At 42.2% G+C, this 25379-nt stretch overlaps 2 protein-coding genes across 4 annotated transcripts in view; one reads left to right on the forward strand and one right to left on the reverse strand.

Moving 5' to 3' along the window:
* Nucleotides 1-17441, forward strand: part of myh11a (myosin, heavy chain 11a, smooth muscle) — a 29874-nt gene extending 12433 nt beyond the window's left edge. The window contains exons 5-43 of one of the 3 annotated variants that reach the window (XM_083938173.1): nt 1600-1699; nt 1829-1855; nt 3807-3899; nt 4028-4091; nt 4520-4618; nt 4755-4898; nt 5008-5103; nt 5250-5368; nt 5494-5646; nt 6082-6255; nt 6419-6592; nt 6690-6804; nt 7228-7421; nt 7818-7939; nt 8042-8111; nt 8203-8363; nt 8610-8718; nt 8854-8985; nt 9207-9413; nt 9553-9690; nt 9798-9921; nt 10025-10196; nt 10403-10615; nt 10859-11003; nt 11131-11337; nt 11457-11561; nt 12056-12208; nt 12389-12637; nt 12761-12973; nt 13108-13320; nt 13408-13569; nt 14055-14183; nt 14266-14354; nt 14452-14575; nt 14663-14871; nt 15122-15230; nt 15350-15522; nt 15893-15925; nt 16412-16550. In XM_083938173.1, the coding sequence (XP_083794299.1) occupies nt 1600-1699; nt 1829-1855; nt 3807-3899; nt 4028-4091; nt 4520-4618; nt 4755-4898; nt 5008-5103; nt 5250-5368; nt 5494-5646; nt 6082-6255; nt 6419-6592; nt 6690-6804; nt 7228-7421; nt 7818-7939; nt 8042-8111; nt 8203-8363; nt 8610-8718; nt 8854-8985; nt 9207-9413; nt 9553-9690; nt 9798-9921; nt 10025-10196; nt 10403-10615; nt 10859-11003; nt 11131-11337; nt 11457-11561; nt 12056-12208; nt 12389-12637; nt 12761-12973; nt 13108-13320; nt 13408-13569; nt 14055-14183; nt 14266-14354; nt 14452-14575; nt 14663-14871; nt 15122-15230; nt 15350-15522; nt 15893-15917 (5305 nt within the window). In that variant the 3' untranslated portion in view covers nt 15918-15925; nt 16412-16550. Of the gene's footprint in view, nt 1-1599; nt 1700-1828; nt 1856-3806; nt 3900-4027; nt 4092-4519; nt 4619-4754; nt 4899-5007; nt 5104-5249; nt 5369-5493; nt 5647-6081; nt 6256-6418; nt 6593-6689; nt 6805-7227; nt 7422-7817; nt 7940-8041; nt 8112-8202; nt 8364-8609; nt 8719-8853; nt 8986-9206; nt 9414-9552; nt 9691-9797; nt 9922-10024; nt 10197-10402; nt 10616-10858; nt 11004-11130; nt 11338-11456; nt 11562-12055; nt 12209-12388; nt 12638-12760; nt 12974-13107; nt 13321-13407; nt 13570-14054; nt 14184-14265; nt 14355-14451; nt 14576-14662; nt 14872-15121; nt 15231-15349; nt 15523-15892; nt 15926-16411 lie in introns of all 3 variants that reach the window. The other 2 variants (XM_083938171.1, XM_083938172.1) reach the window with 2 other exon arrangements.
* Nucleotides 17442-17477: 36 nt separating this feature from the next.
* LOC310964895 (nuclear distribution protein nudE homolog 1-like) lies at nt 17478-24571 on the reverse strand. The gene is made up of 9 exons (XM_083938200.1): nt 24450-24571; nt 23952-24079; nt 23646-23799; nt 23113-23261; nt 22846-22982; nt 20522-20698; nt 20353-20438; nt 20109-20263; nt 17478-19937 (listed from the first exon to the last, which is right to left on the reverse strand). Exons 2-9 carry the CDS (start codon nt 24035-24037, stop codon nt 19844-19846), a joined length of 1038 nt encoding a protein of 345 aa, XP_083794326.1. The 5' UTR covers nt 24038-24079; nt 24450-24571; the 3' UTR covers nt 17478-19843.
* Between the last annotated feature and the right edge of the window lie 808 nt (nt 24572-25379).

Consider the following 25379-nt stretch of genomic DNA (forward strand, 5'->3'; position numbering starts at 1 on the left):
CAGCTCCTCACATCGTCGGGCAGGGTGTTCCACTGATTTATGGCTTTTACAGAAAAAGCTGATTGGCCAAAAGCAGTGTGGCAAAATGGTATGGTGCTGATTCATTGCACACACGATGCAAGAATACGTTTTTACATGATAAATATATTTATTGTTATTAAAACACATTTCAACTTGTCACCTGATACCAGAAAGTCAGATCTGCAGAACACACACGGTTCTAAGGTAGATATGTAAAGCGTACTGCAATCTCAGTCAAAATCACCAAAAATAGGTGGCTCAAAAAAGAAAAGCACAGAGAGGCAATGGCCAAATTCTGACCCAAGAAAAGTCTGAAGCACTGAGGAGCTAGGCAGACTAAAATAGGCTGGTGGTGATGCTGGCGTGGGTGTGTTCCCCTGTCCATAATTCATTTTTTTAATGCAATCAAATGTTTATTGACAGTTTTCAACCCAAAGTACAACTGTTTTTTTTCAATTGACAACAATAACAAACAGTACTTAAAAACAAATACCTCCACAGATCCCATCACAGGTTGCACACTGAAAAGTTGTAGACAGTTAAACCAAAAAATGATTTTTCTTTTTTTCTCCTTTTATTTTATTTTACAAGAACACACACATATTATCAGTGCCTCTGGTGGAATATGATGAATATGAAGTAATTGATTCAATCATTTTGAAAAAATCTTTTAAGTGTCAGGGAACACTCTGCTGATAGTAAGCAGGATGTGCAGGAAGAGACAGTTTAATAGACCATCTGGAGAAAAAAACTCCCATCAGAACGTATTCTGCACTAACAGCTGCCTACAGTAGGAGCCTAGATGTCATATGTCCTCACCAAACCTGATCAAGGCCAGAGCAATTAGATTCCTCTCAGGGCTGCCAAAGCCTAACACAGGGAGCATCCCATGCCTTTTATGGACCTGTGTCTGAGGATGTGTCTACGTGTTGGACGGCTGGCTGGTGGCTCTGGTATCATTCAGCTTTGTCTTTCTAAGTATCTAGGATCATTTTCCAGAAAGAATGCGTTTTTTACTATAAAATGTATTTTAAAAGATGGTACATCTTTTACTTTTTGAATAGTTTGAGGGTATCTATAGTATACATTTTATAAATGCCATAAGAGGTTTTTTTCAGACCATATACACTGATCTCGTGGCCATGAAGTGTCAGGCCATTAGTTCTGTGCTGTTTACAGGAATTATTTCAAGGAATAAATCAACATTTTGTGAGATACACTTATTCAATTCAAAACAGCCAGGATTGCTGTTTCACCTTCTTTTGAACTATTCCTTTAAAAGTCTAAGTGGAGAAAGTTAATATTAAAATTAAATAAAATGAGTCCCATTAAAAAGGTGTGGATTATGAACATGATAGGGATCAGTGTGTGGTAGGCAGACTGAACAATAACATTATGCTTCGAGTCAGACTTTGGTGCAGTTATCTCTGCTGCTGCACATGATTTCCATTCAATTAAATTGGGTTATTGAACTGTGAACAGAGTACCTGTCAGTTCTGCTTAACTTCTTCCTCTTTCTCATTCCCTTTTACTATCTCTCCTCTGCAACTTTTAATCCCTCTCACTTTTCCTCTCTAGTGGAGAGTCTGGTGCTGGGAAGACGGAGAACACCAAGAAGGTGATCCAATATCTGGCTGTTGTGGCCTCCTCACATAAAGGCAAGAAGGACAGCAGTGCTGTAAGTATCTGTGTGAAGTGATCATGTTACGTATTAAAAGTTAGGATCTGACAGCCAGTTCCCTCACTCTTCAACATATGTAGGAAACTGCCCAATTTAATCCTGTATATCGCCATTTCCTCCAAATAGCAACAATCAGGAGCACAGTTTGCCTACGTGAGTAAAGGGGAACGCCTGGAGTGTGTTTTGTGTGTGGTGTTTGTGTGTGTCCTTTCCTTAAGTTAGAAAAGTGCATGAGGATGGTGTTACTGAGATACCCAAAAATATTTTCCTTCTGTTTGTAATGATTTCTCTCACACAAAGGGTCAATATCCTAAATCTTCCTGTCCGTGGCATAGAAGGTGTTTACCCTAACATTCGTCATCTCTGTATCTTACCCAACAACAGCTGATTTAGACTGCATGACCATCATCATAGTACTACTGACTTGCAGTCACTTTTCAAACCTGCCAAATGTTTAGTGAAGGACGAGTAGTGTTCCATACTCCTGAATTGGTTTAACATGTTGAGTTTTGTGTCATCCATTTTTCTTATGATCACCCTTTCACTGCCAGTGGAGCTGAGATTGGAGCCTCCCCGGCAGTGACAGGGTCTCTCACAGATCAACGAGCACAGTGTGAGCATGCCCATGTCCTGTTCTGATCTATTAAACACCGTCCCCACACTTTCTCTCCGTTCCCTCCCCTCCTCCTCGTTCTCTCAACCTGCCATTCGCCCTGCGGTTGAGTTAGAATGAGTACGTTGACGTCCCGGACTCCTGACTAGACGTTTATGGTTTGTGGTGTCGCTCTGGCGTGTCGATTAGGTAATGGAAAGATTCATTTCTGGGACAAAGCAATGCTTTTGTCCGCCACTGACCCCACTTACCCTCAGGGTCTCTGCCCCAGAGGTAACACTGTGCAGTGTGCTGTCCTCATGAGGACTTTGAGGCTCCCACGAACCTCGCCCTTAACAGAACTAGCATTGGGTCTATCTCTTTTCTCTGCTCTCACTTTTTCTCTCCGTCAAGCACTATTTTGACTCAACTACTCATTAGTTATCTGCGTGGGCGTTTTATTCAAACTGTTTTAAGAACTGTCCTCTCCATCAGCTTTCTTTCGCTTTCTTGCCACTTTGCTGTGTTCTATTTTTCTTTTCTTTCTTTTCTTCCCTCCAGTGACTTAAATGAACAAGACCCTCCTCTCTGCTCTGCCAACTCTGAACTGCACCTCCTCAGCTGGTCTGTATCTTTTCTGTTTTTCCTTAAATATAAAAAAAGATAGACTTTTAATGACTTAATTCACTTTTTTTGTTGAGTAAGAACTCAAAATTAAGCTTGGCGAAGTTAGCAAAATGTCGGAATGTGTCCATCATTAATCGTCATCATTGTTCTCATCTCAACGTTTATCAAAATATTTACACAGGTCGTGCCCCTGTCCTCTTCGTGGCTTTAGCTCGTTTACAGTGTAGCTAACAGGGGTGTTTTTAAGGTAGAGATCTTCAGCGCCTGACCACGATGCTATGCCCCTTTGATCAGGTGGATTAGCTCAATACAGAGTGACGGGGTGTCTGCCTCATTTTCCGAGCATCACCCAGCTCCACCCACAGTCCACAGGCTCAGCAGTCACGTTAGAAGGCTGTTTGTGAATCAGAATCACTTTACTTTTCTGACACAATGATACATTAAAGGTTTTGTAATATTAAAATAACTGGACAGCCTTGTCTAACATAACATAGTCTCACTCTTCTATTTCCCTCTCTGTTTCCACATCAGCAACAGCAGCTTTTACTCATTTTAACACTTTCTCTCAAACGGATGGAGGGATCTTTAAGCCATGTGTCTGTATTATGTAATATACTGAAGAAAGTCAAGGGTTAGTCAGGTATTCTATTGTCATATTGCAGCTACTTACAGATTTACTTGTCAGGAGTTTTATTGATAACTGTGGAGTTGATCTGATTATTTTTTCATCCAGTCCTTCATCTTGTCGTTCGCACATCCATGATATTACTCTGAAATACCTTTCCCATCCCATATCCAACCTGAGCTATTTCATCTACAACAACCACCTCCAGCAACCAATCAGTGAATAATACTGATGTTTCTGTACACCACTGTTGTCATTAGGGGGAGCTGGAGAAGCAGCTCCTACAGGCCAATCCCATCCTGGAGGCTTTTGGAAATGCCAAGACCATCAAAAATGACAACTCCTCCCGATTTGTGAGTTTGCTATTTTCAGAAGTAGAAGCAGTTTTGATGTTTTGTTATCTGATGTGAGTATTTAGATAGTGTTTTGTTTATCACAGCATTTCAGCGTTTAACATGTTCTTCCTTTATCTCTCTCACAGGGTAAATTCATCCGTATCAACTTTGATGTGACCGGCTACATTGTTGGAGCCAACATTGAGACTTGTATCCTGTCTGTGTGAGATTTTCTCGCTCTGGAGAAACAACCTTTATTTGGGCAAAAAGTCACATTTGTTAGGGAAATGAAAAGGTCTTAAGAAGGATACGCATCTCACATTTAGTATCAATTCAGTATCATGGCTTATCCAAGATGTGATTTAATTTTTGCTTTTGGATTGTTGCTTGATATTTACAATAATTGAAGTTTTTTTTTAGATTTGTAATTCATCATAGGGCATTTATAAAGTGCACTGCAAATCTCATATGATACCTGTGGATTATTATTCTTTATGTGTCTGTCTTTTTAAAATCTTACTCACATAAAATATGTCACAGAGAGGGAAGTAGATTAGACAAATTAAACTCTGATCTTATGGAGCTGACAAATCCCTCTTTAGCACACGTAGGTATTCTTTAACAGCTAAAACTCTCAGACCTGCTGGAGAAGTCTCGCTGTATCAGACAAGCAAAGACAGAAAGAGCTTTTCACATCTTCTACTACATGATCGCCGGCGCCCAGGGCAAACTGCGTGGTCAGTTAAAACATATTCCTTTCTCTTTTCCGTAATCGCAGTAATATTAAATCCTGCTGAACAGTAACAACCCACATGTGGTACATCATCACTGTCAAATTCACAAACTGCCCAACGTTGTGTCTTATATTTTCAGAGGAGCTTCTTCTGGAGCCCTTCAGTAATTACCGCTTCCTGAGTGCGGGTCACGTTCAGCTCCCTGGCCAACAGGACGATGAGATGTATGAAGAGACCATGGAGGCAATGTCGATCATGGGACTCACAGAGGAAGAGAGAACCGGTATCTGTGATAACTCTGATCTTAACTCTCTGGCGAGGGAAGAATAGGCAGCTTGGAGGTGCCACTGCTGTTCCTCTTTGATGCTAACTGTCATCTCCCTATTTTTCAGACATCATGAAGGTGTGCTCCACAGTCATGCAGCTGGGAAACATTGAGTTCAAGAAAGAGAGGAACCAGGAGCAGGCCACTATGCCTGACAACACTGGTCAGACACCACAATGTCTCATTTTTAGAAACTTTAACCATTTTTACATACTACAATATAAAATTCACTTCAACTTGTTTTACCCATGGCACAAAAAAAAGAGAAAGAATTCTTGTGGTAAGTGTACCTACATATTTTTTCTCTAGCGGCCCAAAAGGTGTGTCACCTGCAGGGCATCAATGTGACAGACTTCACCCGTGCCATCCTCACCCCTCGAATCAAAGTGGGCAGAGAGGTAGTGCAGAAGGCACAGACCAAAGAGCAGGTACTGCGGGGGGGAAAAAATACTGCATTTAATGAACACTTCCTAAGCCTGTGATCTGAGTTTGAAACAACATCATCAGTCTGATCTCTCATCAGATAGCTTCTCTCTGTGCGTGTATTTGTTAGGCTGACTTTGCTATTGAAGCTCTGGCTAAAGCTGTCTTTGAGCGACTGTTCCGCTGGATCCTGGGCCGAGTCAACAAGGCCCTAGACAAGACCAAACGCCAGGGAGCCTCCTTCCTGGGAATCCTCGACATCGCCGGCTTTGAGATCTTTGAGGTGAGGACATGTTGATGAGTCAGAATCCAAAGAGCTTACATGTAGCTTACTAAACATGAATGGTAATTGGTGAATGGACTTGTACTTATATAGCGCCTTTCTAGTCTTCTGACTACTCAAGGTGCTTTCACAGTGTCACATTCACCCGTTCACACAGACATCCACACTGATGGCAGTGGACATCTACATACCATCTGAACTAATGTAACCATTCACACACCACATTTACACACCCATGTGCAGCACGGGGAGCAATTCTGGGTTCAATGTCTTGCCCAAGGACACTTCGACATGTGGACCAGGGGAGGTGGGGATCAAACCACCAATCTCTCAAATGGAGGACGATCCACTCTGTCACTGAGCCACAGTCGCCCCAAGACACTTAAATTTTTCTCGTATCATATCATCATTTCTGGTTCTTTTTGGATGTTTCAGGACAACTCCTTTGAGCAGCTTTGCATCAACTACACCAATGAGAAGCTGCAGCAACTCTTCAACCACACCATGTTCATCCTGGAGCAGGAGGAGTACCAGAGGGAGGGCATCGAGTGGAACTTCATCGACTTCGGCCTCGACCTGCAGCCCTGCATTGAGCTCATCGAGAGGCCGGTGAGTGCTGTTGAGACAATAAAAACACAATGCCTTTTAAATTCACTTCTTTCATAGGTCGAGCTTTGTACGTACTCCCACCTAGTGCAGATGTTTTATGATTTATTATGATGTGTCTTTATTTAAAGTTAAGTCAAACTTAGTGATAACATTTTCTCTGCAGAACAACCCTCCTGGCATCCTGGCCCTGCTGGATGAAGAGTGCTGGTTCCCTAAAGCCACAGACGTCTCCTTTGTGGAGAAACTCATGAACACACAAGGGAACCATGTGAAATTTGCCAAACCTAAACAGCTCAAAAGCAAGACAGAGTTTTCTCTTTTCCATTACGCTGGGAGGGTGAGTATGATGGGATGTGTATAATATTATAAAAATAATGTCAGTGTAAATATGTTTCAGGGAAGCTCAAATGAAATTGATGTTTTTTGCTTTAAAGGTGGACTATAACGCCACTGCCTGGTTGACAAAGAACATGGACCCTCTAAATGACAATGTCACACAGCTGCTCAACAACTCCTCCAGCCTGTTTGTGCAAGACCTCTGGAAAGATGGTGAGTGGTCTGACTTTGCCGGTTTTAAACAAACATCAGCTCACCAACCAAAAAAAAAAAGTTTTTGTGCAGTGATACTGAGGAATTTGGATTTTTGATCATCAACTGAAATACACTTCTATAGCAAGTGAACATTACTGTCGGTGTTCTAATAAAATGATGTGTACGTTGCATATTTGAAGTAAAGCCTCTACCGCAAGGATTTGAAAATGTCTAACTCTAGTCCCATCCGTGTCTTTCATCTGTATGTTGGCATTTTTTGTACAAACAAAACATTGTGCCATCAGATTCACTTGAAACATTTGTACGCATATTTAAATTCCAATAACGATAGGGAGCAAACAGATTAGATCCTGCGACATTTTAAGATGAGTGAACACAGTTTTTTTTTCTTCTGTTAACGTAATGATTTGTTCGTTTCAGCGGACAGAGTGGTGGGTCTTGACACAATAGCCAAGATGACCGACAGCTCCATGCCGAGCGCCTCAAAGACCAAGAAGGGAATGTTCCGCACAGTGGGACAGCTCTACAAGGAGTCCCTGGCCAAACTTATGACCACACTCCACAACACCCAGCCCAACTTCGTCAGATGCATCATTCCCAACCACGAGAAAAGGGTAAAGAAAAGTGCAATCTCATTGACACTATAATTTATGGCAAAGCATGCAGTCTATTTTACACAGTGGGGGAAAACTAAAACAAATAAGATTTGCCCAGTAAAATTGATGAAAGGGGAATATTGCAGCTGTTACTAAATGTGTTAGCCTCTGTGGTAGATTGGTGATCCATCCAGGGCGCACTTTCAGGCTTGCTGTAACCGTGAAGGATAACCAGTTGAGATTTGTATGTATGTTATGAAAGAAATAAAAGAAAATCCAGCACTTTCTTCTGTTGCCTTATGGTGCAATCAAATTGATACTTGTGTTTCTTTTACATGTACAGATTATAGTTGATCTATATGTATTTCCTTTATAAAACTCAATGTATTAAAACCAAAATCATGTTCTCCGCAGGCAGGGAAGCTGGATGCTTACCTCGTCCTGGAGCAGCTGAGGTGTAACGGTGTGTTGGAGGGGATCAGAATCTGCAGACAAGGATTTCCCAACAGAATCGTCTTCCAGGAGTTCCGCCAGCGGTGAGGAAAATCTCAGACTTGTAAAGTGCTACGAGAGATTATAATATTTCAGAATACCTTTCTTACCATACTGAGCATCTCTCCATCATTCCTGTCTGATAGTTATGAGATCCTGGCTGCTAGCGCTATCCCCAAAGGTTTCATGGATGGTAAACAAGCCTGCTGCCTCATGGTAAACATATAAGTTCAAAATGTATGTTTATTCAGAAGTTTTCATACCCTGTTTGAGCTCACTTTTCCTCAATGATCTCCTGTTTGTGTAGATCAAGCATCTGGACCTGGACCCCAACCTGTACAGGATCGGACAAAGTAAGATCTTCTTCCGCACTGGAGTGCTGGCCCAGCTGGAGGAGGAGAGAGATCTGAAGATCACTGTGGTCATCATTGCTTTCCAGGCCCAGGCTAGAGGCTTCCTGGCCAGGAAGTATGAATATACAAGCCTCCCCACACATACTTCACCCTCTAATAAATTATGCTGTCTGTATCACGCTGTTAAGTTCAGTTAATCTCATGATGATCTAATCCTTTAGACAGTATTTTGGCACTTTGGATTTTACATTAGAAGAATGCTTTCTTAACATTTTTGTAATTTTTGTAGTTTTCATTACTGCAAATTTGAAAACACGTTTTATATCATACATGATATATTGGTTTCACTATATTTTTAAAGGGCATTTTCCAAGTTGCAACAGCAACTCACAGCCATGAAAGTGATCCAGAGGAACTGTGCTGCCTACCTCAAACTAAGGAACTGGCAGTGGTGGAGACTCTTCACAAAGGTTAGCAAATCGTTCTGCATAGTATTGCAACAAAATGACAGTTCAACCTTGTATTTGAGGCTTTTCTAATATTCTAATGTCGTGTTAGAATGAATTCTTCATGTGCTATTGTTAATTACAAACTATGAACCACAGGTCAAGCCTCTGCTCCAAGTGACCCGGCAGGAGGAGGAGATGGGTCTGAAAGAGGAAGAGCTGCTGAAAGCCAAAGAAGTTGCTACAAAGGTTGAATCTGAGCTGAAGGAAATCACCCTGAAACACACATCGGTAAATGATGAAATCTGCAACAATGACACAAACACATTTCTAAACCTTCTGCTGCTGCCAGTGAATGCCACAGCCATTAAAAACTGTGTCAAAGTACCAATTTCATGCCTCTTCTCAGTGTTTCATTTAATAAATGTGTGAAACCAAGCTAATAAAAAGAAGCTCCTGTTAAAGGTCTACTGGACATCTACTGACAATTTCATTTTGTCTGTGTGTGTCAGGTTTTGGAGGAGAGGAATGCACTGCAGGAGCAGCTTCAAGCTGAGACAGAGCTGTATGCTGAGGCTGAGGAGATGAGGGTCCGTCTGGGGGCAAAGAAGCAGGAGTTGGAGGAGATCCTCCATGAGATGGAGGCGAGACTGGATGAAGAGGAAGAACGTGCTCAGGCGCTGCTAGTGGATAAGAAGAAGATGCAACAGCAGATGCAGGTCTACACATCTGTTTCTTGTTCCTCCTGAGTTATTGTTTCTTGTAGCTGTTATATACATGAGGAGCTTCATGCTCAGTCATGTATGCTTATGTGAGGAAACAGCAGCAGAAACTGAAGCTGCGGTATTCTTTTTGTAGGAATTGGAAGAACATTTGGAGGAGGAGGAAGACGCTCGTCAAAAGTTGCATCTGGAGAAGGTTACCTGTGAGGGGAAGATCAAAAAGCTGGAGGACGACGTCTTGGTGATGGAGGACCACAACAACAAGCTGCTGAAGGTAAGTATGGGCAAACAGCATTTTTCAGAGACCCTTATATTGGTCAGACGCTTATTACGAGAGTTGTATCAAAAGGAGAAATAGATTACCTACTTTGTGTTTTGTAGGAGAGGAAGCTGATGGAGGAGAGGATTGCAGACTTTAGTTCTAACCTGGCAGAGGAAGAGGAGAAGTCAAAGAACCTCACCAAGCTCAAAAATAAACACGAGTCCATGATCTCTGAACTAGAGGGTACTCATCTGATATGGATTGTCATGCATTAACACCCTTAAGAACAAAACCACCAGAACCTAAAGACATTTATAGTAATTGTTATCTTTCTGCTGTACTTAAGTCCGTTTGAAAAAGGAAGAGAAGGGTCGACAGGAGCTGGATAAGGCTAAGCGTAAGCTGGAAGCAGAGTCGAATGACATGCAAGAGCAGATAGCAGACCTGCAGGCCCAAATCGCTGACCTCAAGGCCCAGCTTGCAAAGAAGGAGGAGGAGTTACAGAACGCCTTGGCCAGGTAAAATCCTGAGAATTAATAAAAATAGTACCCATTGACAAATTTTATCTCCAATAAACCTGAATCTACAAAGTCCAGTAACTCAACACATCTGAGGCAAAGTAGCACCTCCTTTATATCAAATCAGCTTTGAACTTCTTGGATGCTATTTCTATCATTTCTATCATGCTTGCAAATATCCTTGATACACTCATCTTCCTCCTCAGGTTAGAAGATGAGACAGCTCAGAAGAACAACGCTCTGAAGAAGATCAGAGAGCTGGAGGGACACATCTCTGACCTGCAGGAGGACCTCGACTCTGAGCGGGCGGCTAGGAACAAAGCAGAGAAGATCAAAAGGGACCTCGGGGAGGAGCTGGAGGCGCTCAAGTCTGAGCTAGAGGACACCTTGGACACCACTGCCACACAGCAGGAACTAAGGTCGGCCATACAATGCTGACATACTGTAAACTGTATTAATTTAACAATATAAAGTCATTACATATTAAGAATGTGAGTACGGTACAATTCATTTTGGAGAAAATAAATAATACATAGATAACAAACAAACAAAGAGATATAATTGCCTTGTTCATAGAATGCTTGAGTAAAATACAGGTGTAAGAGTGATGGCTTTGTACTAGCTTTAAAATAAACAAACATCTGCATGATCCATTTATCCAGGGCCAAACGAGAGCAGGAAGTGAACCTGTTGAAGAGAGCCATGGATGATGAGAACAAGACTCATGAGTCGCAGATACAGGAGATGAGACAGAAAAACACCCAGGCTGTGGAGGAGCTCACAGAGCAGCTGGAGCAGTCCAAACGAGTAGGCCTGCATCATTTCAGAAAAATGTTGTGTCATTTATCTCGTTTATATAAGTTTATACTGTTCCTGTTTTTTCATCTATACAATACACAGGATATTGATCTTGTACTTTCTCTCCTCTGCTCAGGTGAAATCAAACCTGGATAAAGCTAAACAAGCTCTGGAGAAGGAGACATCAGAGTTGACCATGGAGGTGCACTCGCTCACTCAGGCCAAACAAGACGGGGAGCACAAGAGAAAGAAGTTGGAAGGTCAGGTGACAGATCTGCAGTCACGCTTCACCGACAGCGAGAAGCAGAAGGCCGAGCTGGGAGAGCGCTGCTCTAAGATCACTGTAAATGACATTCAGAAGTTATATCAGTACTGCACATAGCAAAGCACGCATATTTAAAAGCTACCACATGGATATGCTGAAAAGGAAAGTCCCAGAAATCCATCTTTGTCTTCGTACAGGTTGAACTGGAGAGTGTGACAAATCTACTGAATGAAGCAGAGGGCAAGAACATCAAACTGAGCAAAGATGTTTCCAGCCTTACCTCCCAACTCCAAGACTCACAGGTAACGTTTAGAGCTGAAACAGCATATATGTACATTGCTGATATTAATTTATTATTTTAATTATTTTTAGACTGAAATCAAATGCATTCACACTGGGATTTTTTTGTACTTTGAATGTAAATAATGAGCCAGAGTGCAATAAAAAGGATCAAAACTTTCGGGGTCTGGGGGAAAAGATCCCCTGTGTACCCCTGACCTGTGTGGGACTGCTGTGACTGGATTAGCCTCTTGGCAAAGATGAGTGACAGCCAACATTAAATGGTTAAAAACTGGCAATTCAATAAAAAAATGACAGATATATTTGCCTATTTTGTTTGTTTATAACTGGTCCCTGACCTCCTGTCATTTTGCAAAAGTTTCCCTCAGGTGAAGCTAATAAGTTGAGTATCGGTGGTCTATATGTTACCTTTACTGTGACAAGTAAATGTACTATATAATGCTTGCTGATAAGTCAGACTTAAAGTATTGACCTTTGACACGGTGTGCTGCTTCAGGAACTTCTGGCTGAGGAGACACGTCAGAAACTGCAGTTCTCTACAAAGCTGCGGCAGGCGGAAGACGACAAGAACAGCTTGCAGGAGCAGCTTGAAGAGGAGATGGAGGCCAAGAGGAATGTGGAGAGACACGTGTCCACCCTCAACATCCAGGTCAGAGTTCAAACTAATTTACAGGTTCATTTATCATTTGGAGGTGAAGTCATAAAGGTTTTCAGAGAGATTTCAGTGATGTTTATCTACTGCTGAAACAATCTTAAAAAGTTAACGTAGACATAATGTAGACATAATAAAACCACAAAACAAATAATTAGGGCCTTCTTCCGTCTACAGTTGTCAGATTCAAAGAAGAAGCTTGATGAAATGGCAGGAAACATCGAGCTGCTGGAAGAAGGTAAGAAACGTTTGCAGAGAGATTTGGAGGCAGCAAACAACCAGTTTGAGGAGAAGGCCTCTGCTTATGACAAGCTGGAGAAGACCAAAAACCGTCTGCAGCAGGAGCTCGAGGACACGCTGATGGACCTGGACAACCAGAGACAAAACGTGTCCAACCTGGAGAAGAAGCAGAAGAAGTTTGACCAGGTCAGTCAAAACTGGTAACAGTTCTAATATCTAAAAAAGTAATCTGCGGCATTACCACTTGCATTACTTTAGCATTACACCCTTAAATGTTATCCATGGTTTTCCGTCTTCTCTGGTGTCCAGATGCTGGCAGAGGAGAAGAGTATCTCCAGTAAATATGCAGATGAGAGAGACCGTGCTGAAGCCGAAGCCAGAGAGAAGGAGACTAAGGCTCTGTCCCTGGCGAGAGCTCTGGATGAGGCCCAGGGTTCAAGGGAGGAGCTGGAAAGAGCCAATAAGGCACTGAAGTTGGAGATGGAGGACCTGATCAGCTCCAAGGATGATGTGGGGAAAAATGTTAGTGCTGGAACATTGTTTCATTAAAACATCTCTGTCTGTGGGACTGGACTGACCAGTCGATTTTAGTTCTCATTTCTTTATGCTATTTACACCAAAATCTAGTTGTTAATTTAACTTTAAATTTATGGCAGGTCCACGAGCTGGAGAAGTCCAAACGAGGCCTGGAGGCCCAGGTGGAAGAGATGAAGACCCAGCTGGAGGAGCTAGAGGACGAGCTGCAAGCGGCTGAGGACGCCAAGCTACGTCTGGAGGTCAACATGCAGGCCCTGAAGGCTCAGTTCGAGAGAGACCTCCAGGGACGAGATGAGATGGGAGAGGAGAAGAAGAGACAGCTCATCAAGCAGGTAAAATGGAAATGGAAAGTATGCGATGTGATCCCATCAGAGAACGGCTGCATCAGTGATCTAAGCAATGAGGCATACTGACTGCAGGTCCGTGAGTTGGAGACAGAGTTGGAGGATGAACGCAAGCAGAGGGCCGTGGCGACAGCAGCCAAGAAGAAGTTGGAGACAGACATGAAAGATCTGGAGGGACAGATCGAGACCACCAGTAAAGGACGGGATGAGGCCATCAAACAGCTCCGAAAGATTCAGGTGAGGGGAAGGGACCGATGAAATGCAGCAGCAGGCGGAGCGCAAAGGAAGTTTGTCTAAACTGGACAATTTTATTTTAGATTTTAATGCATTTGATTTTGAATACACATCATTTCCTTCTTTTGTGATTATTTTGTAGGCATCTATTGTAGCATCTTCCAGCTAAACAGGTGTTTAACTGCTCTGGTCGGTAATATTGGCAAACCGACATCATTAAAGCTTAAACAAAATATAGAATTACCTTTTTGTTTAAATGTGACCTTCTCTGATATTGTTACAAACTTGAAACTTCACAACTTGGAAATCATTGAATATTCCTTATTTTCTACTGGTGCCTAGTAATTACTGTAATGTTAACGAGAAGCACTGCATCAACAATCCCGTCAAAGTGCCAATATTTTTTATTATTTTATTTAAATGTAATTTTTCTAATGCTTTTAATAAACAGCATTAGAAAAAAACTCGCCTTCTCTTCCTCCCACCAGGCCCAGATGAAGGACTACCAGAGGGAGTTGGAAGACGCCCGCGCTGCCAGAGAGGAGGTGTTGACTACCGCAAAGGAGAGTGAGAAAAAGGCCAAGGGTCTTGAGGCTGAGCTCATGCAGCTACAGGAGGTAACGCATTGAATTCCCAAACAAGACAGTAAATTGTTTTGAGAGCAGAAGTTTTGAAAATGAATCTCTAATGTGTTTTAAGGAACTGGCTGCAGCTGAGAGGGCACGGAAGCAGGCGGAGGCTGAAAGAGACGAGCTGTCTGACGAGCTGGCCAGCAACTCCTCTGGAAAGTGGGTGGAGATTTTACTCTGTTGCTTTGTTTGTGAAATGAACGCAGAAGACAAGCGATGGTTTCATTTGTTTTCCCACTGTGCTCCTCGTGCGTAGGTCAGCCTTGGCAGATGAGAAACGTCGTCTGGAAGCTAAGATCTCCCAGCTAGAGGAGGAGCTGGAGGAAGAGCAGAGCAACATGGAGATCATCAACGACAGGCTGAGGAAGAGCACACAGCAGGTGAGCAGACAGTAGCGGCCAGAGCCGTAAAAAGGGCTCTGGGTGTGGAGGCCTCATCCCTGTTCTTTGCATGCATTCCCTCCACAGGTGGAACAGCTGAACAACGAGCTGCAGACAGAGCGCAGCACCTCTCAGAAGAACGAGAGCGCTCGGCAGCAGATGGAGCGCCAGAACAAGGAGCTGAAGGCCAAGCTCCAGGAGATGGAGAACCAGGTCAAGTCCAAGTTCAAGTCCTCCATCTCGGCCTTGGAGGCTAAAGTGGCACAGCTGGAGGAGCAGCTGGAGCAGGAGAACAGGTCAGGGACAGAGAAAGAGGCAGAGATACGTCTGAATAAATTGCTTTTAAAATGGTTTTATGTCATGATTATAATGAAAAACTCCACATATCCATCTAAAACTGATCATCTTCCAGTAATGACTGCAGCATCAATATTATTGTGTCCTGAACACCCTTGAATATTCATGGTTCACTTTAAACAAACAATGCTACAATGACACCAGTTATACTCATGTTCCTCTCTGAACTCTTTTGTCCTCCTCTCTCAGGGACAAACAGGCATCTTCGAAGAGTATGCGCCAGAAGGACAAGAAGCTCAAGGACCTGTTGATGCAGGTGGAGGATGAGAGGAAACAGGGAGAGCAGTACAAAGACCAGGTAAGATCACTTCACATACCCATGCTCATAGAGATTCAGTCTGGTGCACAGGGATGGTTAGTTGGGATGGTCTATCAAAAGAGTACTAAGTTTGAATGGTCCCTCTGTTTGCTCACTAGGGGGAAAAGGCGAATACCCGCATGAAGCAGCTGAAGCGGCAGCTAGAGGAGTCGGAGGAGGAGTCTCAGCGCGCTACAGCCGCCCGCAGAAAGCTGCAGCGGGAGCTGGATGAAGCCACCGAGACCAGCGACGCCATGAGCCGTGAGATCAACTCTCTCAAGAGCAAACTCAGGTAGGACGAAGTCCTGAAGAGTCCGTCTGTCTTTCTTCTTAGCGAAGCAGGGTTTTTTGTTTGTTTGTTTCTTGTTGACCTTTTTTATTCCTGTGACGCTACGACAGGACAGATATCACAGTAAAGTAACAGAATAGTCACTATCGGGAGGATGTCCGTACGAGTGAAACAGCTCATTACACATCATTTTCACACAAAATAATTCAACTCAAATAGTGTTAACTGTTCTCAGGTCACCGACATTTGAGTGCTAAAGAGCACTAGTTCACTACAGTCGTCTTCAGACGGTTGAAAACACACATTGAAAGCATTAAAAGATTTAATAGAATTTAGTTCAAAAGCACAACAATGGTGTCCATCTCTATTCCAGAGGCAACCCTGAACCCAAGGAGTAACACAGCAGGTACTTCTGCACCTAAAAGTGACCCCATCACCATTTCTTATTAACTTACCAAAACTTTCATCCCCCCATGCACACTCCTAATGCTATCATTTCTTTCATTGAGCCTAACTGAGAGAAATATGGCTCATCACAATGATTTCCTTAAAAAGAAATTAAAAACATTATATATATATATATTATATATTATATTATATATATATAAGCAAGTGAGCTTTCCATTACACCAATGTCTAACTGGTGGCCATATTTTTCTCAGTGCTTGGTTTAATTGCCATAAACCAAACTCATTCTCCTGAGCCAGGAGTCAAATGAGTTACAAATATAACCAGCGTGCTTCCCTTGTAACCAAAGCACAACCTGTACGTTCAACACCAGAGTGGTTTTCAAGCAAACCTTAACCACAAAGTCACATAACCACTCCTCTCACTGCGGGGATATGTTTCTGTGTTTGTATCCGTCTTCGTGTGTGTCACTGTGGCTTGTTAGGCGTGGAAACGAGCCCTCCTTTGGCAGCACAGCTCGGCGTATGGGCGGAGGCCGAAGGGTGGTCGAGGACGCCTCAGAGGAGGAGGCCGACTCCCAAAGCGACTTCAATGGAACCAAGTCTGCGGAGTGAGGGACGTCAAATAACCAGATATCGGAATTACCCACCGGGGCATGGTCTGCCACTTTAACAGAGAATAATGTCAAAACCTGTTATGATATCTAGTTCTTCCATATTACTTCAAAATATATATTTTCTCCAACTTCCAATAATGTACTATCGTCTTGTTTCAGAGCACCTTTTCTTGACACACAACAATCAGAAGGACTTGATGTCAACAAAGGGAGTTGTTTTGGTGGCTCTGCTAATGTGTGATTTGCTGTTCCTTTTATTTTATGTCACACTGTTTTGTACTTCGCTGAATGACTGAATCCGTCTTTTGCAAGGTTTTGTACACAAACATAGGTGCCTCTAATTACCACGCTAACCTGCCAGCAAAGCCTCGGGTCCCCACAACTTAAAGCAGAGACGCCATGTAAATCTGTGGATCTGTAACTGTTATCAGCGACTGTCGTCCTGTTGCCTGTGACTGCTGTTAGTGTGTCAGAGCAGCACTGACGTGGTTTAACAGATAGGATATGTAGAAAGAGATTTCTGTACTCAAGTCTGCATCCAGTCAGTGCTGCTGTTTGTACTCCCAACCAACAAATATTTAGCTGTTGAACATTTTTTAAAGTCACCTTTTTATATTATTTGCACTTTTCTTGTGCCCGGCTACGTTTATATTAGTTTAACTCAAGCTCAGTGATGTCAGAATGCTTTAGGTCAGACAAGGTTTAGGGTAACGTAACTATATAAAAAAAAAGAAGCAAGATTTCAGTGTTGGGCATCTTCATTTTCAATTTTCCCCCTTTGTCCCAATTAACTGTACATGTTAAAAAAGAAAAACCTGATCCAACTCATTTTCTAATTGATAATGTTTTATGTAATCTGCAGATGTTTACATGACACCAATCATCTATTAACTGTTGAACCACCTGCACAAGAAATAAAGATCTATAAAAAAAATAACACTGATTTTCTCCTTTTATTGTTTCAGTCTTGGTCAGTAACTCCAAGGATCATCAGAACATTATTCTCATCGGTTCAGTTATATAGAAAAACTGCAAACCAACAGGATAAAAGTTGGGTATAGTACCTCAGGCACATACAGTTTTAAGTCCAAATACAGAAGCCGCTGCAGAGATGCTCATTCAAACAAACACCCTGCACACAGTGGCCGTGGTTGACCATTACAGTTAGCTCATGTTAGTTCAAGGGAGGTTAAACAACAAAGGGGAGCAGGAAATCCAGTTCTTATAGGAATTAACCACAAGTTAACTTCAAACACGCACACTGCAATATACAGTGATAACCGTGATATTTAGATTTGTACTGTAATAGTTGCTTAAAAGGATAGTCTGGTGGCTTTGAAGAGAGCGACAGAACTGCTTCAGTTCCCCGTCATAAAGGGCTGTCTGATGGAAAGGTAAGGTGAAAATAAATATATCCTACACGTCGTACTTCTCCAAACCAGGGGCATGCCGACTGCCATATATGCACTGGCGCCATGAAACCCCACTTTAAAAAATCCAAACTATCCCTTTAGTGAGCTGCTGGATGGCAGTAGTGACAGCTCCAGATTAACCAGAAACATTTAAGAGAAAAGCAGAAATGTTAAATCGCCATTTCCCCATTCACAATATTTCTTACTAAAAGGCAGGAAAGGGGTTTTCAATATAGGCTCTATATACCTACACAAATATACTATGAACTGTGCTTATCTTCGACCTGTTAAAATCTATTATTGCTTACTCACCCACCATATAACTCTTGATGGCAGAGAGGTGGTCTCACACCTATAAGTGAATTATTACTATACATTCAGTAGTGAACACGTGCCCAACTGCTACACTTCTACAGTCGATTCAGTATAAAAGTTATTGGTAACGCTAGATCATAAATGCGCAGCATGACAAACGAACATCTCATCTCTGAAAACCTATTCCTATACTTCACATTCATGACCTTTACAAACCAGAAAAAAACATGTCATCTAAAACAAGTCTGTGTAATGGCAGGAAGAGGTGACAGAAAGAACCTGGGTCAAACTGAACGTGAGATTAAACGGGTCTAGGGAAGTCTTATTCCTTGATGCCTGGTCGCATGAAGAACAGATAATCCGCTTCATTTTTTCTGAACTGTTAGAGCAAAGCAAGGCCTAAATAATTGGAGGTCATATCATTGATGAAGGCATCGATGGCTAAAATGCTAACAGTGCTAATGCTAGGGACTCTATCTTTTCACTCGACAGTATGTAGGCCCTCCACTATGGAAGTTAATTCATGCCGGTGTTGTTCAGTGCTACATTATTAGAGCCCATAATAAAAAAGGAAACCCAGAAAAAAACAGACTTATTTTTGAAATTATTAACTAAGTTTATCTTTTTTTTTTTTATATCTGATATGTTAACCCATTGGTTTTAGAGAAAATCACAAGAAAACTTCAAGGCACTCTCTTTGAGGAGATATTTTATCCATTTTAATCCAGGTCCATGTCATGGCTATGTATGCGCCCAATGAATTTCCGATGCTGTTGTCCTGAACACACTACCCACATTGCCATGAAACAGAGCTGGATTAAATCACACCTGGCTTAAAATGGGTAAAGCACCCCTTTAAAATGCCATATTTTTACTATTGTAACAAAGGCATTTTACCATTTTAAAAAGAGAGAGCCTCAGAGTTTTCTTCTGATATTTGTACATACATCTTTATCCAAAGAGCACCTCAAACTCAATTTAAGTCTAGCAAGCGCTCCTATCCGACCAATTTCCCACTACGTTGCATCTTTGATCAGTTTTTCATTTCTCAAAGCTTTGGTTTGGACTTGGTTTGGTCATAAACAATATTTTTACAACTGAATCTTTTTAATAAATCACACTCAAAAGGTTCTTGGTCCCTTTATCAGGGTCATGTCCAGTGGCTTTGTATTAATACCACTGGCTCTTATCTGAGTCCCTATTTGCTGATCAATGGACAAGTGCAACAACAACCTCCCTAAATGTGTTTTCTGGGAGCAATAGCCCTGTTGATCCACCACTGAAAGCAAGTCAGTAGATGCTACTCAGCACATTGTCGCAGATACAGCAGAAGATAGACAAGACAAGCTGTAGTGCTGCTTCCTATGATAGATATGGTGTGATACTAGCCATGGGCAGCAGAAGTCCATGCACTGATTATGTGGGCCATGGGGGCAAGGAGAGTGGCTGTCTTGTTAAAAATAGTTCAGTAGCAAGGGTGGGAACAAGGGAAGGCAGCTAGTTCAAAGTCTCATTGCTGTAGCTGCGGATGTCCGGTTACTGAAGGAGGGGGGTGGCTCGCCTGATTTTTCTCTCATAGCAGAATCTTGACCCCTGCCTGCGGAGACTGGGCACCCTGGGAGACCCCTCTGGGAGGAGCCGGTCCAAACTCCAACCGCTTCACTAAACTGCAAGAAAAGAGGAAGCAAATACACTCATGAGCAAACATCAGATACAAATGAGAAAACATTTCTTTGTTGGCTCTACAGACATACAATAAAATCTATTTTAAAATCAACAACAGTGCAAGACAATTCATACAACAAGTTATTTCCAGTCGGTACACTTGTTTTCCTCACCTGTCATACTGAGGAGGGGGGCTCATGCTGCTAGCTTGTACCTCAGGGCCTCTTTCTAAACCAGAAGGACTACCAGGGCCAGCCGGAAGTGCTGGTCTGCTGACAGATGTGTCATACACAAAGTCTCGACAGGACGCCAACTTTGACTCCAGATTCTGGCAGGGATAATAAAAGGTCGGTCGATCAGTTCTGTAAAGCGCTTATTCACTGGGTAGTGAAGGTGCAACATTTTTAAATCTCTTACTCCAACTTTTCTCAGCAGCTCCCCTACAATGTTGAGTGCCGATATTCTAGCGGAGGTAGTGAGGGGAGTCCCCGTTAGACCGTCACCTAAAACAAAACAGATTTGAAAATGTGAGCACATAAGAAGTTGGTATATTCAATAGCACTGTAGTCAAAGTTTTTCCATTTACCTCGTCGGATACTGGAGGGGGGGGGCGTTGCAAAGGAGCTGATAGGCTTAATGGGTGTAACAGGGATGGATGGGTTACCAGCTGAGGGGCACGGCAGATCTGCTCGATCTGTGTCTTTGCCTAGGCTGCTGGACGGCCGTCTTTCCTTCTGACGTACAGCCAGCTCCTGCCGGAGGTCTGACGCAAACAGAACAAGCAGAGATACTGCAGATCAGCTCTTTGTAAATGACACGTTTCAGGTGAGAACAGCAACAACGTAGGTTTCTGAACACAACTTTCCATATGATATAACAATGGAGCTGCAAAAACTTGAAACTACCTAAAACATGCAATCCATGAAGTCATGTCAGCAAGTGCATACTTATTTAGTGATTGACCAATTATTGCTATTTTGAGATAATCAAATTGCACAATACCTGTGCTCATGAGGCTGATTTACAAAAAAGGCAGCTTTTCATGTGGCTGCTGTAGGACGAAGTTAGCGCTCCCCCTTGTGTCAGTTTCGCCATTCTACGGGCAGAGGTCAGTATTATGGTAGTGAGCCCTCAGCCAGCCAAGCTACCTTACAGGGCTTGAAAGACTATTGTATGTGTTTCTCCGGCCTGCCATTCCTGCTCCCGATGAGTACAATTGTAAGATTTGTAATTTGGGCTGATTGCGGGACGGTTAGCAAAGCTGTGTCTGAAAACGCATTAGTTCAGGATTTAGTATGAGTGCTATCGTTCATCATACTTTTGTGTGAATAAACAGTAGTATATGTTTTTTTGGGTGCACTGAGCTTTTTTTTACCAAGTAACTTTCTGAGAGTCTCCCTACCCGCGTAACTATGGTAACCCGTGCAAACCTCAGTTCTACCGGTATCGCCAGATAATACTTAAATTACTAGAAAAGGAAAGCAACTTGTCCAGATGTCACGGGTGACAAAAATAACTGATTTTTAGTGAATAGAAATGTAAATAGAAGCATGATTAATGTTACAGAGCAGCCCTGGCCACTGTTGGTTTGTTATGAACCTTGTCATTACTACCGCGTCACATGAAATATTTTTGCCAGCCAAGTGTCCAGCGTTTGTATACTGTAATATTTCACTAGAAATAATATGCAATTCATGTACTATTAGTTTATTAAGATTTCAGACAAACTAAACAAATCTCACATCTTACTAAATAGTAGGGCTGGATCCGAATACTCGAATGTTTAGATATTCTTTCGTTGGGTAGGTATTTGGTTTTCAATTTGGGGATTTAGATTTTTATTTTTTATTTTCAAAAACGTAGAATAACAGGATCCTTATGCTTTAATTAAATCCAAAAGACATGTTGCAACAAACTGTTCCCATTTCAGCTCGGTGTGAGAGTCTTTACTGCAGTTTTTTCTCTCATTCTTGTTCCTCTCCTCACACTGGGGCTGGGTGTTTAGCACAGAGCTGCAGGAGTGATTCAGCAATCCCTGAACTTGTTGCTCTGCTATCAACATTAACTGCTCTTTTTTACCAATGTTAGCCCTTAAAGCTGTCAATGCACGCTGAAATTCACCGCAGTGTTATGAGCAGAGAAAGTCCACTAGCCGCTAATATAATAATTCCTCTCTGCAGCGCTGAGCCGTCCATCTCAGCAGGGAACGGAGAAATGTCTGGCTGAGTGACATTATAACAGAGCCGCCTGATGTGTGTAGAGGTGTTTGTGTGTTTTTACTGTAGCAGTCCGTTTTGCATTTAGGCTATTGAATGGGCACTTTGCCCATTTTAATCCAGGTCTGTGTCATGGCATTGTTGGCATCGTGTGTCCAGGTGACAGTGTTTGGCCTGTCTCAGTGACAGATGTCCCAGAAGAGCGGAGCATCAGAGATGTGCCAAATTCCACCGGATGAAGCGGTTCAAACACCGTTCGTCTGAACACAATAGCCCACATTGCCATGACACAGACCTGGATTACCTAAACACAGCTTAAGGATGCGTTTATTGCCAAACTGCAACTAAACACAGCCCGATGCAGACAATACAAGCGTTAAATAAATGTTTATTTAAGTTCAGAATGTCTGTATCTCATTTGTTATGAGATATTAAATGATTGTATCTCAGCAAATGCCAAAAACATCGACCACCCTCCTCTCTAAATATTGGCATGGTCCATTGAATGGATATTAGAATACACATTAGATCAGACACAGGATAAAGTGGAGGAATAGACAGGACATACATACAGAAGTAATCCAGCTATTGAAATTCCCTGAGGCGTCAGTGTCAAGTGTCAGTTTTCAGAGAAATAAACAGTTCTTGCAAACTAAAGAAGTTACAGTGTGTGTGTGTTTGTGTGTGTGTATACCTCTGGCTTCATCCTTTAGCCTCTGAACAGACTCGAGCAGGTTCTCTTTCTCATCCAACTCGCTTTCAAGAAAGGCATTCCTCTCAATGACGTGGTTCATCCGCTGCTCAAAGTCCTCCAGAGACATGATGGTTGCCCTGGGGCAAACAGAGAGGTTGTTGACAACATTGGACTTATTGTGCATATTTGATTTGTGTGCTACAGTCTGTCTACGTGTGTGTTAAAGAGTTAGCAAATTAGTTTGCCATTTCATGATGCAACACTGACCTCTTGGTCCTCTCCAGGTCATCATTGGACTGCTCTAGCTCCCTGATGTATTTCTGCAGGTGATCTCTCACTGCTGTGGTTTGTGCCAGATCCTCCTCCAGGGTTGAGATGTGCCTAAAAGCCTCAGAATGCTGAGCCTCAAATTTCTCCTGCAAACAGCACACAGATATCAAATTAATTGACATAGACAATGGCAGCTCTGCAGTGTCACGATAGATTACTGTATGCAAGCATATTTATCAGACACCCACAGACAAAAACTCCCTTTGAGAAATCAGAGATTCTTAGCACAATCCCACATTCACTTCCCTCACTAATGTTCTTTTCTCCATGGGACATGAACAAAAATAGCAGTCAGCTCAGCTGCCTTACAGCTAGATAGCAAATTTAATAGCTGCAGCGGCAACGATATGCTGAATTTGGGTTGGCTTAAGGCTTCCTGGGTGCGTCTCTGTGTCTCTTTATAATTTCTCATTAGCTGGAGCTTTTCCAGCTCTGCAGTAGCCAAAGCCTGTTTATAATCAATGTTCTACCTTTATGTTGTCCAGTTCCATGCGGAGTCGGTTGTTGTCTAAAAGCAGCTCTTTGTTTCGACCCTCACACTGCTTCAGCTCAGTTTCCAGTTCTGCTTCATAGTCTCGACTCATCTGCTGAAACTCCTGGAGCTCCTCCTGAGCCTCATCAGCCCTGATGACAAAACAATGTTTACTGCAAAAAATATCTCACTCACCATGTTGGATAACATGTCTATAGCTATAATGTATGGTTTTTTATCTAAATCTGCTATTATAATCTCTAGGGAGTCGTGTTTTCCTGATGTTCCGGTCTTATGTTGTTACCTTTGCTGATGTGCCTCTGCCTGCTCCTTCCAGAAGCCCAGCTCATCTTCTAGGGATGCAAAGGTGTGTGTCGCTGGCTCTACCATGTCTGCTGCTTTGTATCCAGGTGACGGGGATGGGAGACCTAACTGTAAAGATAAAACACTTATAATACCGTCTGCCATAACAGCACACACACCCAACGATCCAAACAACGTAACTGTTAACGACACGGTTAGCGAATGCTAACAAAGTTAGCTCGCCAACAACGCTCTGCGTCTTGGTTACGTTAACCCAAGGGTGGGAAAAGCAAAAACTAAAGAAATAGTATATTCATTTAGATAAAGCACGAAAAATAATTATGGGAACTGAAAGCGTTAGCTACTTTCTAAAGCTAACAGTTGTGTTGGAAAGTGAATATCATGGCTAAGCTTTTCAGCTAAGCTAACTGTGAGCTATCATATCTAGCCAGAATGTGTTATCCCAACATAGTGAAAAACAGGAACCAGGCAGACTCACCCACTTATAAGGGAACGATTACAACATGATACAGCTACGGGAGTGTATTTCAATGTAATACTAAATGTTCCGGGCGTGAGCGACAAAGGTATTGCGAGAGCACGAACTAACGTTAATCTCTTGTTACGTTAAGACGCTGCTTGACTCACCAACCAAATATAAACCGAGCTGCTGTTCTCGACCGCCATTGGACATAAAGATGACGCCGTGAACAAATGCTCCAATCATATCACTCAGCAAAGTTGTCGCTGCGGAAGGCGGAGCCCCAGCACCACAGCAGCGCCACACTGAGCTATAAATGCAAAGTGAAGCCTCCACCTCCCGCTGACTGCTGTGTTGACCTGCGGTGATGCAATTATATGGATAGATAAATAAATAAATGCATACATACATGCATGCATAAATGAATAAATGCATGAATAAATAAATAAAAGAATAAATAAATAAATAAATGCTTTACATTTATTTCTACATTTTTGTTCACCTACATTTATTTATTTCTGTTTCCATATGTTAACGAGGTAGGAGGCCCTATTTATTCAAACATTAATTTATTTCAGCATTTATTTATACATGTATTTATTGTTACTTAAATCATGTTTAAGCCTCCATACGATAACACCTCAGGTCTGTAAATCCTCTAAAACTTTCCATGCAAGATTGTGGAAGTTAAAAGTAGAGTTTTGTTTTTCACTTCTATTATCATTTTGTGTGGTGTTTTTAAGTAAAACACCAGTGCATATAGATTACGCTAAATCACAAACAATTACTTATTTATGTATCATATTTATTGCAGGGCAGTTCTTTGCATTATATTGTAATGTACAGATGTTTCTAATGTTTTGGTCACAGAAATCAATCTTTGACAAGAAGAGTGAGACGGAATTTACTCACAGTTGACTTTATCCTGGAGAACAGCATTATTTAAAT

Source organism: Echiichthys vipera (genome assembly GCF_963691815.1).
Source record: "Echiichthys vipera genome assembly, chromosome: 2".
In the NCBI taxonomy this organism is placed as follows: Eukaryota; Metazoa; Chordata; class Actinopteri; order Perciformes; family Trachinidae; genus Echiichthys; species Echiichthys vipera.

Excerpts from the sequence above, each read along its gene's own strand:
- LOC310964895 (XM_083938200.1), bottom strand. The coding sequence starts at position 24,037 with ATGGTAGAGCCAGCGACACACACCTTTGCATCCCTAGAAGATGAGCTG. Across the intron at positions 20,264-20,352 it reads AGCTGCTGAGAAAAGTTGGA|AATCTGGAGTCAAAGTTGGC; the intron begins GTAAGAGATTTA and ends TATCCCTGCCAG. Across the intron at positions 19,938-20,108 it reads CCCCCTCCTCAGTATGACAG|TTTAGTGAAGCGGTTGGAGT; the intron begins GTGAGGAAAACA and ends CTTTTCTTGCAG.